Source organism: Eptesicus fuscus, chromosome 1, assembly GCF_027574615.1.
Source record: "Eptesicus fuscus isolate TK198812 chromosome 1, DD_ASM_mEF_20220401, whole genome shotgun sequence".
NCBI classification, from domain to species: domain Eukaryota; kingdom Metazoa; phylum Chordata; class Mammalia; order Chiroptera; family Vespertilionidae; genus Eptesicus; species Eptesicus fuscus.
In genome coordinates, this window is record NC_072473.1 from 77,976,887 (window position 1) to 77,991,218 (window position 14,332).

The window sequence follows — 14,332 nt, forward strand, 5'->3', positions numbered from 1 at the left end:
ACAAAACCTCTTCTTCCTCCATCAAAGTGGCAAGGTCTTTGGTACATAGGAATTTTAGAACACTTTTAGTCTGCAGTCCTTGCTTTCGAGTTAGGTGAACACAGGCAATAGGAGGAGTATTTGTGAAGCTGTCATGAAGTGTGTGTGTGTGTGTGTGTGTGTGTGTGTGTGTGTGTGTGAGAGAGAGAGAGAGAGAGAGAGAGAGAGAGAGAGAGAGAGAGAGCATGCATGCTAGGGAACTTGTTCACATGCTTCTTACCTGGTTGTTCCCTCCAGTTTCTTTCCCATGTCTCCAGATAGAAATGGAGAAACACAACTAACCCATAAGATGTAAATCCTAAAAATGGGTTTAATGTGAATACAACTCAACATTTTACTCTCAAAGGTGTAAATAGCAAAGGGCTCCTCTCAAAAGTGGGCTTTTACTTTGCCAGAAGCAAGGAGTCAACATGCTTTGTATACACGCTTCACAAAATCCTCTTGACAAACTTTTAAGGTATTAATCTCTTAATGAACAAAACCTGTACTCTGGGAGTCCCATATATTGAACTCTTATGTGTCTAGCACTGGGTTACATTCTTTCTATGTATTATCTCATTTAACCCTCACTACATGAAAATAAGGTTGAGAATACTTCTGAAATATTTAGTGGTGTGGTAGGTAGTCCTTGAAAGCTGCAGCATATACCTGACACTAATTTTTGGAGCATCAACTTTAACTTAAAACAGTATTTTTGAAAAAATATATTGTTATTTATTTCAGAGAGGAAGGGAGAAGGAGAGAGATAGAAACATCAATGACGAGAGAGAATCATTGATAGGCTGCTTGCCACATGCCCCACACTGGGGACTGAGCCCAAAACCCAGGCATGTGCCCTAACCTGGAATTGAACCGTGACTTCCTGGTTCATAGGTTGATGCTCAATCACTGAGACATACCAGCCAGGCTAAAAGAGATCAACCAAAGGACTTGTATGCATGCATATAAGCATAATAAATACACTGAGTGGCCAGATTATTATAATCTATGAACGCATAATAATCTGGCCACTCAGTGGGTGTATGTGTGTGTGTTGGCCAGGGGGAGGGGACATGGGCGGTTGGCCGGCCTGATGCTGGTCGAACTCCTCGTCGAGGGGACAATTTGAATATTAGCCTTTTATTGTATAGGATATACACTGAGTGGCCAGATTATTATGCATTCAGAGATCATAATAATCTGGCCACTCAGTGTAGACACAGACAGTAGGGGGATGAGGGCATGTGTTGGGGGATGGGGGTGGCCAGGGAGAGGTCAATGGGGGGAAAGGGAGACATATGTGATACTTTAAATAATAAATAATTTAAATTAATAAAATATTAAAACAGTATTTTAAATATTCAAACACAATTACATTATGTGTTGTAATAATGTAATTATTTTTTAAGAGTAAGCATGAGAATGGAACTTATGGTAAGTCCTTTGGGCCACCATGCTAAGATCACTAAGGAGTAGGTGCTTACTGCTCTCTCACTGGCATCATGCTATGTTATACTGCTTCTAAACAATGTAGCAGGCAATTCTTACCTATCATCTTGTGAGATTTACTAGAACTTGAGGCTCCTTGTGAGAATGTCTTAATTAAGGGAATGTGTATGTTTTTTCCTCTTATCAATTCCCCATCTGTGGAATTTCATTATATTGTTTTCTTGGCCTCATGGTAATAGGCCACTGGTTCAAAGAGGGGATGATGAGGGCACTGAGTTTTCTGACAGGGTAGCTGAGCTATGCAGGGTAGTGGTGCCAAGAAATAAGAAAGGACAGACAAGTCCACAGTCTTCAGTGTTTTGTATCTTATTTTTACCACGACAAAACACATGAGAAAACAGGCTTCATTATATGGAATACATTTTGACTAGCCTTGCCAGACACATCTGTCCTTTCCACCTCTATGGCCTTGTGAGATATGTGAATCAATCTACAGTTCATTTGTGATTCTACAACTATTTGAATACTTACATGGAAGTTTTGTGTGAAGACTCAGGAAGATGAAAAGATTAGGAGAAAAGGCTAAAGGAATTCCCAACACCAAAAGATAACTTCCCACTGAGGTGGTATTTAAATTGGCTTTTAAAGATGGGAAGAATCTCATTAGTTTAAGATTATAGAGTGAGGCAGAGGCTTTCCAGAGGGAAGGAACAGCATAGCAAACATTCAGTGGGGGGAAGGTGTAGTGGAAAAGATTGAGTCAAAAAGGCACAGGGACTTATCTAGGAAATACAAGATTAAGCACTGCAGGATATCTGAGATTAGAATACATTATGGAAGTGGTGGGAAAATAAATTAGAAAGAGATCTTGAAAGGGTTTTGGTGTCAGACTAAAGCGTGTGACTTTATTGACACCAAAAAATAAAGGTACTGACAGGAAAGTACCATTAAATGTTTTGATAGAAAGTGATGCTATAAGACAAGTGATTTAGAAAGATTAATACAAGGGAACTGGAAAATGAGAAAAACCTTAGAGATAAGATAGATTAAGGTGCTATGCAGGATGCAAAAGTAATGTTAATTTATAATCTCTTCCCTCAAGAAACATCTATATATATAAAAGCCTAAGAGACCATTATGGCAGAATGACCAGGATGACCGGTCACTATGACATGCACTGAGCAGGCAGGCAGGCAAGTGGTTAGGGGTGAATTGGAAGTCAGACATCCCCCGAGGGGTCCCAGATGTGAGAGGGTGCAGGCTGGGCTGAGGGACCTCCCCCCCCCTGCCACGAACAAATTTCATGCACCAGGCCACTAGTATATTCATAAAAACTACAAACAACAAATACATGAAACAATTCTGTGATGCTCAGGGCAGTTCTATAAGAATTTTATACTAGAGGCCCGGTACACAGATTTGTGCACCAATGAGGTCTTTCAGTCTGGCCTGTGTCCTCTTGCAATCTGGGACCCCTCAGGGGATATTGGAGATCCAGTTTCAGCCCGATCCCCACAGGCCAGGCCAAGGGACCCCACTGGTGCATGATGCCTCTAGTATGCATATAAGATCTTTGGTTAATCTCTTCCTGCCCTCTTCCCTTCCCTCTGAGATTCATTAGTCTGTTCCATGTTTCCATGCCTGTGCATTGAGTGTCTGCCCACTGGTGGTTATTGTGCATCATAGCTACCTGTCGAACGGTCAAATGGCTGCTTAGGCTTTTATATACATAGATGACAATGACAACTGACTAATAAGTTTTGAAAATTTGTATTTTTTTTCACAAATGATACTTTCTGTGGCAACTACTCTTACAGACATACTGCAGCCCTGAATTTTCAACCCTGTGACCTGGACTTTACTTCTTTCCTCATATTAACACACCCTCATTCACCAGAAGGTAAAAGAAAAGGCTTTCCAACAATAGCCTTTTTATTAGTGTAGTATTTACACTCTCTTTCCTCACTTCATTTAACAAACTGATCTTTATAGGGTAGCAAGGCCTCGAAGCTGCCATAGCCACTCCTCCCTGCTCCCAAATCACCTGTGCTAATTTGCTGAACAGACTTCTGAGATTACAAGCAAATCTCATTTAGGAAGAAAAACACACAATCTCTATGGAAACCTGAAGGTCTGAGAGGGAGCCCACCTTGAAATCACCAAACAATGGTCTCTTTGAGAAGTTTTTAGAGCCTAGCATAGACAATTGTATTAAGAGTTTGGCTGTTGTTAGCATATCCACTTCTCAAATCCACAAATATAAGCCCTAAATCTTGAAATTCCTATGCAAGTGGTCTCTTTTCTTTCTATACCTCATTGATATATAAAGTTGTGAGGCTAAAGAAAAAGAAGAAGTTTATTCATATAGGGGACAAATACTGGGTACCTGCTGTGTGAAAATGACTGCAAAATGCTCTAGGGATACTATAATAAACATGGCAACATCATACCCTTTGAGATATCAACATCTATCCAGGGACACCCTTGGGAACAGAGAAGAGAGTGACCAGCATTATAAGGTACCCATTTTTGCAATGACCACTGTAGGAGTCACTAGCATTGGATTTTCCAAGCAAGTGATAATAACATTCTCTGTCCTATCACACATAAACTATTAACAATGTGCAATTTTTTTCACATTCATAAAATATTGGCAATGTATTTTTAGGTCCAAAGATCAACACATATTAATTGAATACTGCCATGGGTTATGCACAACTATATGGATACATTGGTGAACAGGGCAGAGAAGGTCCCTTGTCTCATGGAGCTTATGTTCTGGTGAGAATATTCAGATAATACATTAATAAGCCAGATAATTTTAGAGAGTGGACATAAACAATGGCTGAAATCACAGGTGATATGATAGACCATGGCAGGAAAGAACCTACTTTAGATTGGGTGGTCAAGAAAAGATTCACTGAAGGAATGACATTTGAGTGAACATCTTCATGATAGTAAATAGCTAGCCAGTAAAATATCTTATGGAAGAAAGTTATGAATAGAAGAAACAGCAAATATGGAGTTTCAGAGGCAAATAATAATATTAACTATGTGACCAGCACTGTTCAAATGCTTTACAGATTAAAATAATTTAATTCTCACCACAACCTCACAAAATAGATATTATTACTAATTCCAATTTTCAGAGGATGAAACTGAGACAAAGAGAGGTTGCAAGACTAGTCTAAAATCAATATATAGTAAATGGCAGGTGTAGGCAATCTTGCTGGAAAGTCCCTATCTTAACCATATTGTAGGGAGGAATTACTGAAATACAATAATCTTTCCTTAAGGGCTGGAATGGTCACAGAACATACTAAAAAGTCTTAGAAAACACCTAGGAAGTTTTGTGGCTAACTCATTAGATGGGCTGCTAGGAAGCAGGTAATTATGAGCAGTGAATGAACTCACTTCAGGACTGAGTATGCAAACCAACCCCAAAGATGGCAGGTTAATTTGCATATGCAGGCATCCAGTGGCCTGGGTCCTGGGAACATCCTCGGGACCCAGGCTGCTCTGAGCCTGTAGGCCAGCACGTAGGCCCTGAGCTGCCGAGGTCCCAGAATGCCCCCGGCCACTCCTAGCCTACCAGCCTTGGCACAGATCGGCCTGGGACAGGGCAGCAGAGTCTTGAGCAGGACCTGAGTGGAGCTGGGGGGCCCTGTCCAAGACATGGCGGAGGCTTGAGCAGGGCCTGAGTGGAGCCAGAGGGCCCTGCCCAAGCCACGGCAGAAGCTTGATGGGGGGGGGGGGCTGCCCAAGCCATGAGGGAGGCTTGAGAGGTGCCTGAGCGGAGCCGGGGGGCCCTGCCCAATCTGTGGGAGAGGCTTGAGAGGAGGTGGAGGGGGTGCCAGCCTAGGCTTGCCAGTAGTCCTGCTTCTGCACGTGAGCTACAGAGGAAAAACCTTTTTGACCACTCATTGGCTAAGCTCCTTGTATGCCACTGATAATGTTCTTGGTAGCTTGGGTAATAAGAACCCAAAAAGGTGATCTAGAGTTTTTTTCCACCACACTCCTGGAGGAAAAAATGAAGGTCCACTGCTGGAGGGCTAAGAAATGTCATATCCTGCCCTAGCGGGTTTGGCTCAGTGGATAATGCCTTGACCTGCCCACCGCAGGGTCCAGGTTTGATTCTGATCAAGAGCATGTACCTAGGTTGCAGGCTCCTCCCTGGCCAGGGCCCAGGTCAGGGCTCATGCAGGAGTCAACCAACCAAAGTGTCCCTCTCACATTGATGTTTCTCTCTGTCTTTCCCTCTCCTACACTCTCTAAAAATAAATGGAAACATATCCTCAGGTGAGGATAAAAAAAAAAAAAAGAAAGCAATGTCATATCCTATGAAAGACACATCTTGAAAATGCCTAAAGAAAGTTGTCATTTTTTCATGGTGAAGGGATTGGAGTCTGTGTTGATGAAAACACCTTGGGGGCTGCAGTGGCTGGCAGTGGCTGCAGCAGCCGGGTGATGGGGCTGGCACCTTCCCCTGATCAGCCTGGTCGCCTCCCGCAGAGGGAGGCCAGACTGGGGCTTAGGCCCGCAGGCCTAAGTCATCAGTAGGAAATTCCCTGAGGGCTCCCAGTCTGTGAGAGGGGGCAGGCTGGGCTGAGGAACACCCCCCCAGTGCACGAACTTCATGCACCATGCCCCTAGTCTATTAAAATAATGAGAGCAGTAGTAGAACATTTCATCTGAAAAAAAAACAAAAAACTAAAAATACCAGCACTCATGAACTCATTACACTTATCCTATAAGAACAAATTGTTCTTTTCAATTCCTTTTAAGGAGAAAAAAAGAAGGATTTTGAAGTCTGAATAATTTTGCCCACCCCAACTCATTTTAGACTGTCCTTTATTCCTTCCATGGTTTTCAATATTATCTTCTCTACATACATACATATGTACAAACAGGCAAGTATAGATAATTCATTCAGTGAATGCTTACAATGTTGAGCAGAGAGCTTGAAAATACATAGGATTGGGGCAAAAGTGAAAGAAATGTTTGAGCTGAAAAATAACTGGTAGAGTTTTATCATGGGAACAGGACTATACTATACAAGATCCAAACAGCTACAACTGATAGGTTACAACTCCTCTACCTGTTATTTCACAGTTCCTAGCACAGTGCTAGGTGGCTTCTCAGTAAAAACATGAAACAATATAAATTTTTTATTCTTTGTTGTTGAAAGTTTTACATATGTCTCCTTTCCCCCCATTGACCTCTCCCCGCATGCTCCTGCCCCAGCACATGCCTCCACCCCTATTGTCTGTGCCCATCGGTCATGCTCATATGCATGGGTACAAGTACTTAGGTTCGTTTCCCAACTCCCTTTCCCCTGCCTTCCATCTGAGGTTTAATGGTCTGTTTGATGCTTCTATGAATCTGGGTCTATTTTTGTTCATCGGTTTATGTTGTTCATTATATTCCACAAATGAGTGATCATGTGATATTTAGCTTTCTCCAACTGGCTTATTTCACTTAGAATAATGCTCTCCAGGTCCATCCATGCTATTACAAATGTTAAGAGTTCTTTCTTTTTTTACTGCAGTATAGTATTCCATTGTGTAGATGTACCACAGTTTTTTTAATCCACTCAACTGCTGATAGGCACTTAGGCTGTTTCCAAATCTTAGCAATTGTAAATTGTGCTGCTATGAACATAGGGGTGCATATATTCTTTCTGATTGGTGTTTCTGATTTCTTGGGATATATTCCTAGAAGTGGAATCACTGGGTCAAATGGGAGTTCCAACTTTAATCTTTTGAAGGAAGTCCATACTATTTTCCACAGTGGCTGCACAAATCTGCATTCCCACCAGCAGTGGATGAAGGCTCCTTTTTCTCCACATCCTTGCCAGCACTTGTTGTTGGTTAATTTGTTGATGATAGCCATTCTGACAGGTGTGAGATAGTACCTCATTGTCGTTTTGATTTGCATCTCTTGGAATAGTGACTTTGAGCATATTTTATATTTCTCTTGGCCTTCTGTATGACCACATTCAAAAAGTGTCTATTTAGGTCCTTTGCCCATTTTTTGATTGGATTATTTGTCTTCCTTTTGTTAAGTTGTATGAGTTCCCAATAAATTATGGAGATTAAACCCTTACCGGATGTAACAATGGCAACTATGTTCACCCATGCAGTGGGCTCTCTTGTTGTTTTGTTGATGGTTTCTATTGCTGTGCTGAAGCTTTTTATTTTTATGTAGACTCATTTTTTAATTTTCTCCTTAGTTTCCATGGTGCTAGGAGATATATCATTAAAGATATTGCTATGAGATATATCTGATATTTCACTGGGTATAAATTCTTCTAAGATTTTTATGGTTTCCCATCTTATGTTTAAGTCTTTTATCCATTTTGAGTTTATTTTCCTGTGAGGTGTAAGTTGGTGATCTGGTTTCATTTTTTTGCAGGTGTCTGTCCAATTTTCCCAGAAAATTTTATTGAGGAGACAATCTTAACTCCATTGTATGCTCTTGCCTCCTTTGTCAAATATTAATTGAATATAGTGGCTTGGGTTGATTTCTGGGGTTCTGTCCTGTTCCTTTGGTCTATATGTCTGTTCTTGTGCAAGTATCAGACAGTTTTGAGAAAAGTTCCTTTGTTATAAAGCTAATCTGGAATTGTTATCCCTGCAACTTTGTTTTTCTTTCCAAGGATTGCTGTGGCTATTCAGGGTCTTTTTTTATTCCATATAAGTTTTTGGTGAGTTTGTCTTAGGTCTGTGAAATATGGCTTTGGTATTTTAATGGGGATTGTATTGAATATATAGATTGCTTTGGGTAGTATGGACATTTTAATAATGCTGATTCTACCAATCCATGAACATGGTATATTCTTTCACTTGTTATATCTTCCTCTAGCTCTTTTTTCAATGTACTGTAATTTTCTGAGTACAGGTCTTTTACCCTCTTAGTTAAGTTTACTACTATTCCTAGGTATCTTAATTTTTTTCTGCAATGGTAAATGGGATTGTTTCCTTAGTTTCTCGTTCTGTGAGTTAATTATTGGTGTATAAAACTGCCATGCATTTCTGGGTGTTAATTTTGTTTCCTGCTACATTGCTGAACTCACATATTAAATCTAGTAGTTTTTTGATGGAGTCTTTAGGATTTCTTAGGTACAATATTATGTCATCTGTGAATAATGACAGTTTTACTTCTTTTCCAATTTAGATACTTTTTATTTCTTCTTCTTTTCTGATTGCTATGGCTAGCACTTCTAATACTATGTTGAACAGGAGGGTTGAGAGTGGGCATACCTATCTTGCTCATGTTCTTCGGGGAAATGGTTTTAATTTTTGCACACTGAGTATGATGTTGGCTCTAGGTTTGTCATATAACACTTTTATTGTGTTATGTATGATCCCTTTATTCCAACTTTACTGAGATTTTTTTTCCAAAAAAAGTGTTGGATTTTGTCAAATGCTTTTTCTGCATCACTTGATATGATCATGTGGTTTTTGTCTGAAAGACAAAAATGTTTATGTGATGTCTCATGTTTATTGATTTGTGGATATTGTGCCAGCCTTGCATCCCTGGAATAAACCCCACTTAGTCATGGTGTATGATTTTTTTAATGTATTGCTGGATGGTATTTGCTAATATTTTCTTGAGGATTTTAGCATCTCTATTCATCAGGGATATTGGCCAGTAATTCTAATTTTTTTTTTTGTAGTGTTTTTATCTTGTTTTGGGATTAGGGTAATGCAGGCTTCATATAAAGAACTTAGAAATGTTACTTCCTCTTGAATATTTTGAAATAACCTGGGGAGGGTTGGCATTAGTTCTTCTTTGAATATTTGGTAAAACTCCCCTGTGAAGCTGTCCAGACCAGGGCTTTCGTTTGCTGGAAGTTTTTTTATTACTGCTTTAATTTCATCCATAGTTATCAGCCTATTCATGTTTTCTGATTCTTCCTGATTGAGTTTTGGAAGATTGTATTTTTCTAAGAATATGTCCATTTCTTATAAGTCGTCCAGTTTGTTGGAGTAGAGTTGTTTGTAGTATTTTTTTTTACAATCCTATGTATGTCTGTGGGGTCAGTTGTTGCTTCACCTCTGTCATTTCTGATTTTGTTTATTTGGGTCCTCCTTCTGTGTTTCTTGGTGAGCATGGCTAGATTCATCAATATTGTTCATCCTTTCAACAAACTTTCTCTTGGTTCTATTGATCTTTTTTTTCTCTCTCTCTCTATGTTATTTATTTCAGTTCTGATTTTTATTATTTCCTTCCTTCTACTTACTCTGGACTTTCATTGTTGCTCTCTTTCTAGTTCTTTCAGTTGTCAGGACAGATAGCTTATTACTTTTTTTTTTTAAGGTAGGCTATGACCTTCCCTCTCAGGACTGCTTTTATTGTTTCCCATAGATTTTGGATGGTTGTGTTTTAATTTTCATTTGTTTCCAGAAAGTTTTTAATTTCTTCTTTGATCTCATTGATAACCCATTCATTGTTTAAGGCATGCTATTTAGCCTTCATAATTTTGACTGTTTTTCTTGTAGTTGATACCTAATTTTATGCCATTGTGACCTGAGAAGATGCTTGATATGATTTCAATCTTCTTGAATTTGTAGAGACTTAGCCTGTGTCCCATAATGTGGTCTATCATTGAAAATGTCCCATGTACACTTGAGAAGAATATATATTCCTTAGCTTTGGGGTGGAATGTTCTGAAGATGTCAATTAATTCCATCTGATCTAGTGAGTCATTTAGGATTGATGTTTCTATGCTGGTTTTTGTCTAGAGGATTTATCTAGTGGTGTTAATAGGGTATTAAAGTCCCCTACTATGATTGTATTTCTGTCCCTCTCTACCTTGATATCTTCCAGGAGGTATTTTATGTATTTGTGTGCTCCTGTATTGGGGTGTATACATGTTTACCAGAGTTATATCCTTGTGTTGAATCAATATCTTTAGTATTATGAAATGGCCTTACTTATTTCTTGTTATGGCCTTCACTTTGAGGTCAATTTTGTCAGATATAAGTATTGCTACCCTAGCTTTTTTTTTCATTTCCATTTGCCTGGAAAAAAATATTTTTCCATTCTTTCACTTTCAGTTCTATGTGAGTTCTTTGTTCTGAGGTGGGTTTCTTGTAGACAGCATATATATGGATTGTTTTCTTATCCATTCAGCTATCCTATGTCTTTTGTTTGGAGCATTTAATTCATTTATGTTTAAGGTTATTATTTATAGGTACTTGTTTGTTGCCATTTTTATTCTTTATACATGTGTTACTTCTTCCCTTTCTATTTCTTATTTTTACAAGAGTTCCTTTAGCATTCTTTGCATTGCTGGCTTCATGGTAATAAACTCCCTTAGCTTTTTTTTTTTTCCATCTGTGAAGCTCCTGATTTCCCCTTCAATTTTGAATGATCACCTTGCTGGATAGAGTATACTTGGATTCAGTCCTTTGTTTTGTGTCACTTTGTATACTTCATTTCATTACCTTCTGACCTGATCTGTTTCTGCTGAAAAATCAGGTGATAGTCTAATGGGAGATCCCTTGTAGGTAACTTTCTGTCTGTCTCTGGCAGCCATTATGTTTGCCAATTTGATTATGATGTGTCTTGGTGTGGGTCTTTTTGGGTTCATCTTGTTTGGGACTATGTGCTTTTTGTATTTATGTGACTTTTTTCTTCCCCAGATCAGGGAAGTTTTCTGTCATTATTTCTTCAAACAGGTTTTCTATTCCTTTATCAGATTCTTCTCCTTCTGGTACCTCTATTATATGGAGGTTTTTTTCATTTTGTGTTTTTCCAAAGCTCCCTTAGACATCCCTCCTGCTTTTTAAGTTTTTTTTTTTTTTTTTTTTTTTTTCAGTTGCTGTTCTGCTTGGGTGTTTTTTTCTACATTGTCTTCAAACTTGCTGATTTGGGCCTCAGCCACTTCTAGTCTACTATTGAATCCTTCCAATGTATTTTTTTTTAAGGAAACCACAGGTCACATGCACTCATTAAAGTATTCCCGCCACACAGAAATATCTTAACCAGACTTTTCTAAAATGGTTATGGATCAGGGAAAATCTGAAAATACAAATCACAGTTATTGGAGAGATTTTCCCATCCATTTGTATTCTTCAATTTTTCTAGAGCATCTCCCTTAATAGGGAGAAAATAAACTTAAAAACGTTCTATTTAATCAAGCAACATCATTCCTTTCAATTAGAGTAAGATAAGAGCATAAGTCGAATAAGATATCTATTCCCTTCCTGCCCCCCCTAAAAAGTACATTTGCTACAGCTGGGGACACCAAAACCAGGAAGGGCTTAGGACAAGAAGGGCTTAGGACAGAAGCAGCAACAGGAGAGGGACCAGGTGGGGCTGAGAAGGCAGAGAGAGGGGAGGGCCTTGGAGACAGGCTCAGGGTTAGCCCAGGACGAGCTGCCCCCTGCCGCCCTGCTTCTAAGTCCTGTGAGCCCTTAGCATTTAGGGGCTGCATGCCTGTAGGGGAAGTGGGGGAAGACAGGTGCAGGGCTCCTGGAAGGGAGCGCCCCAAGGTCTCTTATCAGGCCCACACACATGCCCTGGCACTAACCATGTCGGCCCTGACATCACGTAGTAGATCGTCGGCCTCTGGAACCCATTGAAAGTAGAAGCAGCAGCCACAGTGTAAGCACCCATGTTCTCAAAGAGCATCCAGTCCCCCACGTGCATCTCGGGCAGGCTGCAGCGCTCCACAATGCGGTTGAGGCCGTCACAGGTCAGGTCCCAGATGCTGGAGGAGTAGTACTTCTCATCTGGTTTGGGCCTCTTCTGCAGAAGGGGCTTCATGTGCGCATGATCATAGAGAATGCAGTTGAAGGACCCATACACTCCATCGTTCATGTAATACATGAAGGTCTTCTCGCTCGACTCGTCTTCATCATCAGAGCCCGTCTGTTCCTTTAAGACCAGTTTTTTGGCAATGATATTAACTGCAAGCATGAAAGCTGACGCAACATAGTATCTGCCCGGCTCAGTTATGAGTGTCACTCCCGAGTCTCATGGAAAATACTTGTCCAGGGCTGGGTTGATTACACTGGTGATCTCCTCAAATTTAAGCTTTGCATCCTCAGATACAGGAAAGCCACCACCTATATCTATCAGGTACATGTTGAAGCCAACCTCAGCCCCCATGTCGAAGACACAGCAGGCATCGGAGATGGCCTGCACAAAGGTCTCAGGGTCAGTACAGCCACTGCCCACGTGGAAGCTCACACCGATGACATCGATGTTTAGCTCCTTGGCCCGTTCCAAAAGAAGCCTGCTGGTCTTGAGTGTGGCACCAAATTTAACACTGAGACGACACACTGCTTTGGAGTCATCGGTGGCAATCCGCAAAACCATCTTTGCCTTTGGATGTGCCCTGGCAACCTTCATCAGCTCGACTTCGCTATCGAAAGTCATCATCTGGACTCCGTTACTGGCGGCGTATTTAATCTGAGACACTTGTTTACAAGGGTTTGCATAGATGATCCTCTCCGGAGGCACCCCGAGGCTCTGCACCAACTGTATCTCAGTCTTGCTGGCACAGTCAAAGCCCGTCCCAATGGCAGCCAGGGTCTTCACGATGGTCCTGCTGTCATTGCATTTGACTGCATAGAAGGGGGTGACCCTCGGAAGAGCTTTTAGCCACCGCAGGTGTTTCTTTAGAATGTCTCCCAGGTCCGCGACATAGAAGGCATCCTTATCGTCTGAAGCAGAGACTTTGTTAATCTTCTGGTCCAGGATGTCCTTGGCGGTAAAGCCCTCATCGAGGAAGTGGCAGTCAAACTCTTCATTACTAATGCTGTTCATGTTCATGGTTTCTGGATGTTCCCAAATGCTGCACAAAGGAAAACGAAGAGACGGGACTGGGGAAACTACTGCCAGCTGTTCAGCCATGCTCTCCAGGAGCTCTGTCCATGGGAGATGGTCCCCTCCGTGCAGCAGCGGGAATGCCTTGGAGCGCTGGCCGCCTCACGCCGACCCCATGGAGCCGCCGCCACCGCCGAGCGTGCAGGACCACCGGCCACCCCCGTCAGCCGCTCTCCCGGCCACCCGCCGCCTCGCTCCCTCCCGTGGAGACCGCCAGCCGAGTGGCGCCGGAGCTCTGGCAGAGGGGCGGCGGTGGCGGAGACTGAGAGCGCTGACACCATTGTGTTCTTTATTTCAGCTATGTCATTCTTCATTTTATCTTGATTTTTACACATGGTGATTTTCTCATCCAGCCTTTTCAGCATCTTTATAACCATAACTTTGAATCATTCTCTGACATATTGCTTGCCTCCATTTCATTTATTTCCTTTTCTGGTGATTCATCCTTTTCTGTCATATGGGGGCTGTTTCTTTGTCACTCCATTTTTGCTGTTACTTTGCGATTGTTTCTATGCATTATATTAAACTTCTATGCCACCCAGATTTTTTGAATTTGTCTTATGTAGTAGATATTTTGTGGGACCCAATGGTTTAATCTCTCATGTCTTCTCAACTGGGTATTCTAGGGATTCCCCCTACTTGAGATATTCAGTTTTTCTTGATGTAGTTGGGTCTTGAATGTTATTGTCCCATTCATGGATGGAGTCTCCTCTCAGGGTGTCTGATTATGTGGTTCACTCTTTACCCTGTTGTGCCAACCATTGTAGAGGTGCTGACTGAACAGCACAAAATACAACACAAGACATGACATAAAAGGAACAGAACACGAATGTACTCAAGAAACCTAAAATACCAATGGAATTGACCACCAGAGAAAAGAGAATTAGGAAAGAGAAAGGAGAACAAAAATGATAATGAGAAAAGAAAATAAGGTTAAGGAATTGGGTAAATAGGGGAAGGATCACAGTTTAGTATTGAGGAAGGGTCACAGTTTAGTATTTACTAAATACTAAGTATTTAGTAT

General features: G+C 41.0%; 2 protein-coding genes across 2 annotated transcripts in view; both read right to left on the reverse strand.

The window, feature by feature from the left end:
* Positions 1–14,332, reverse strand: part of COL4A6 (collagen type IV alpha 6 chain) — a 464,282-nt gene that overhangs the window by 356,105 nt on the left and 93,845 nt on the right. The gene's annotated exons all lie outside the window — the stretch shown is intronic.
* Positions 11,899–13,254, reverse strand: LOC114228002 (ornithine decarboxylase-like). The gene is given in 1 exon segment (XM_054714620.1): positions 11,899–13,254. A coding segment is annotated over 1 exon segment (1,356 nt).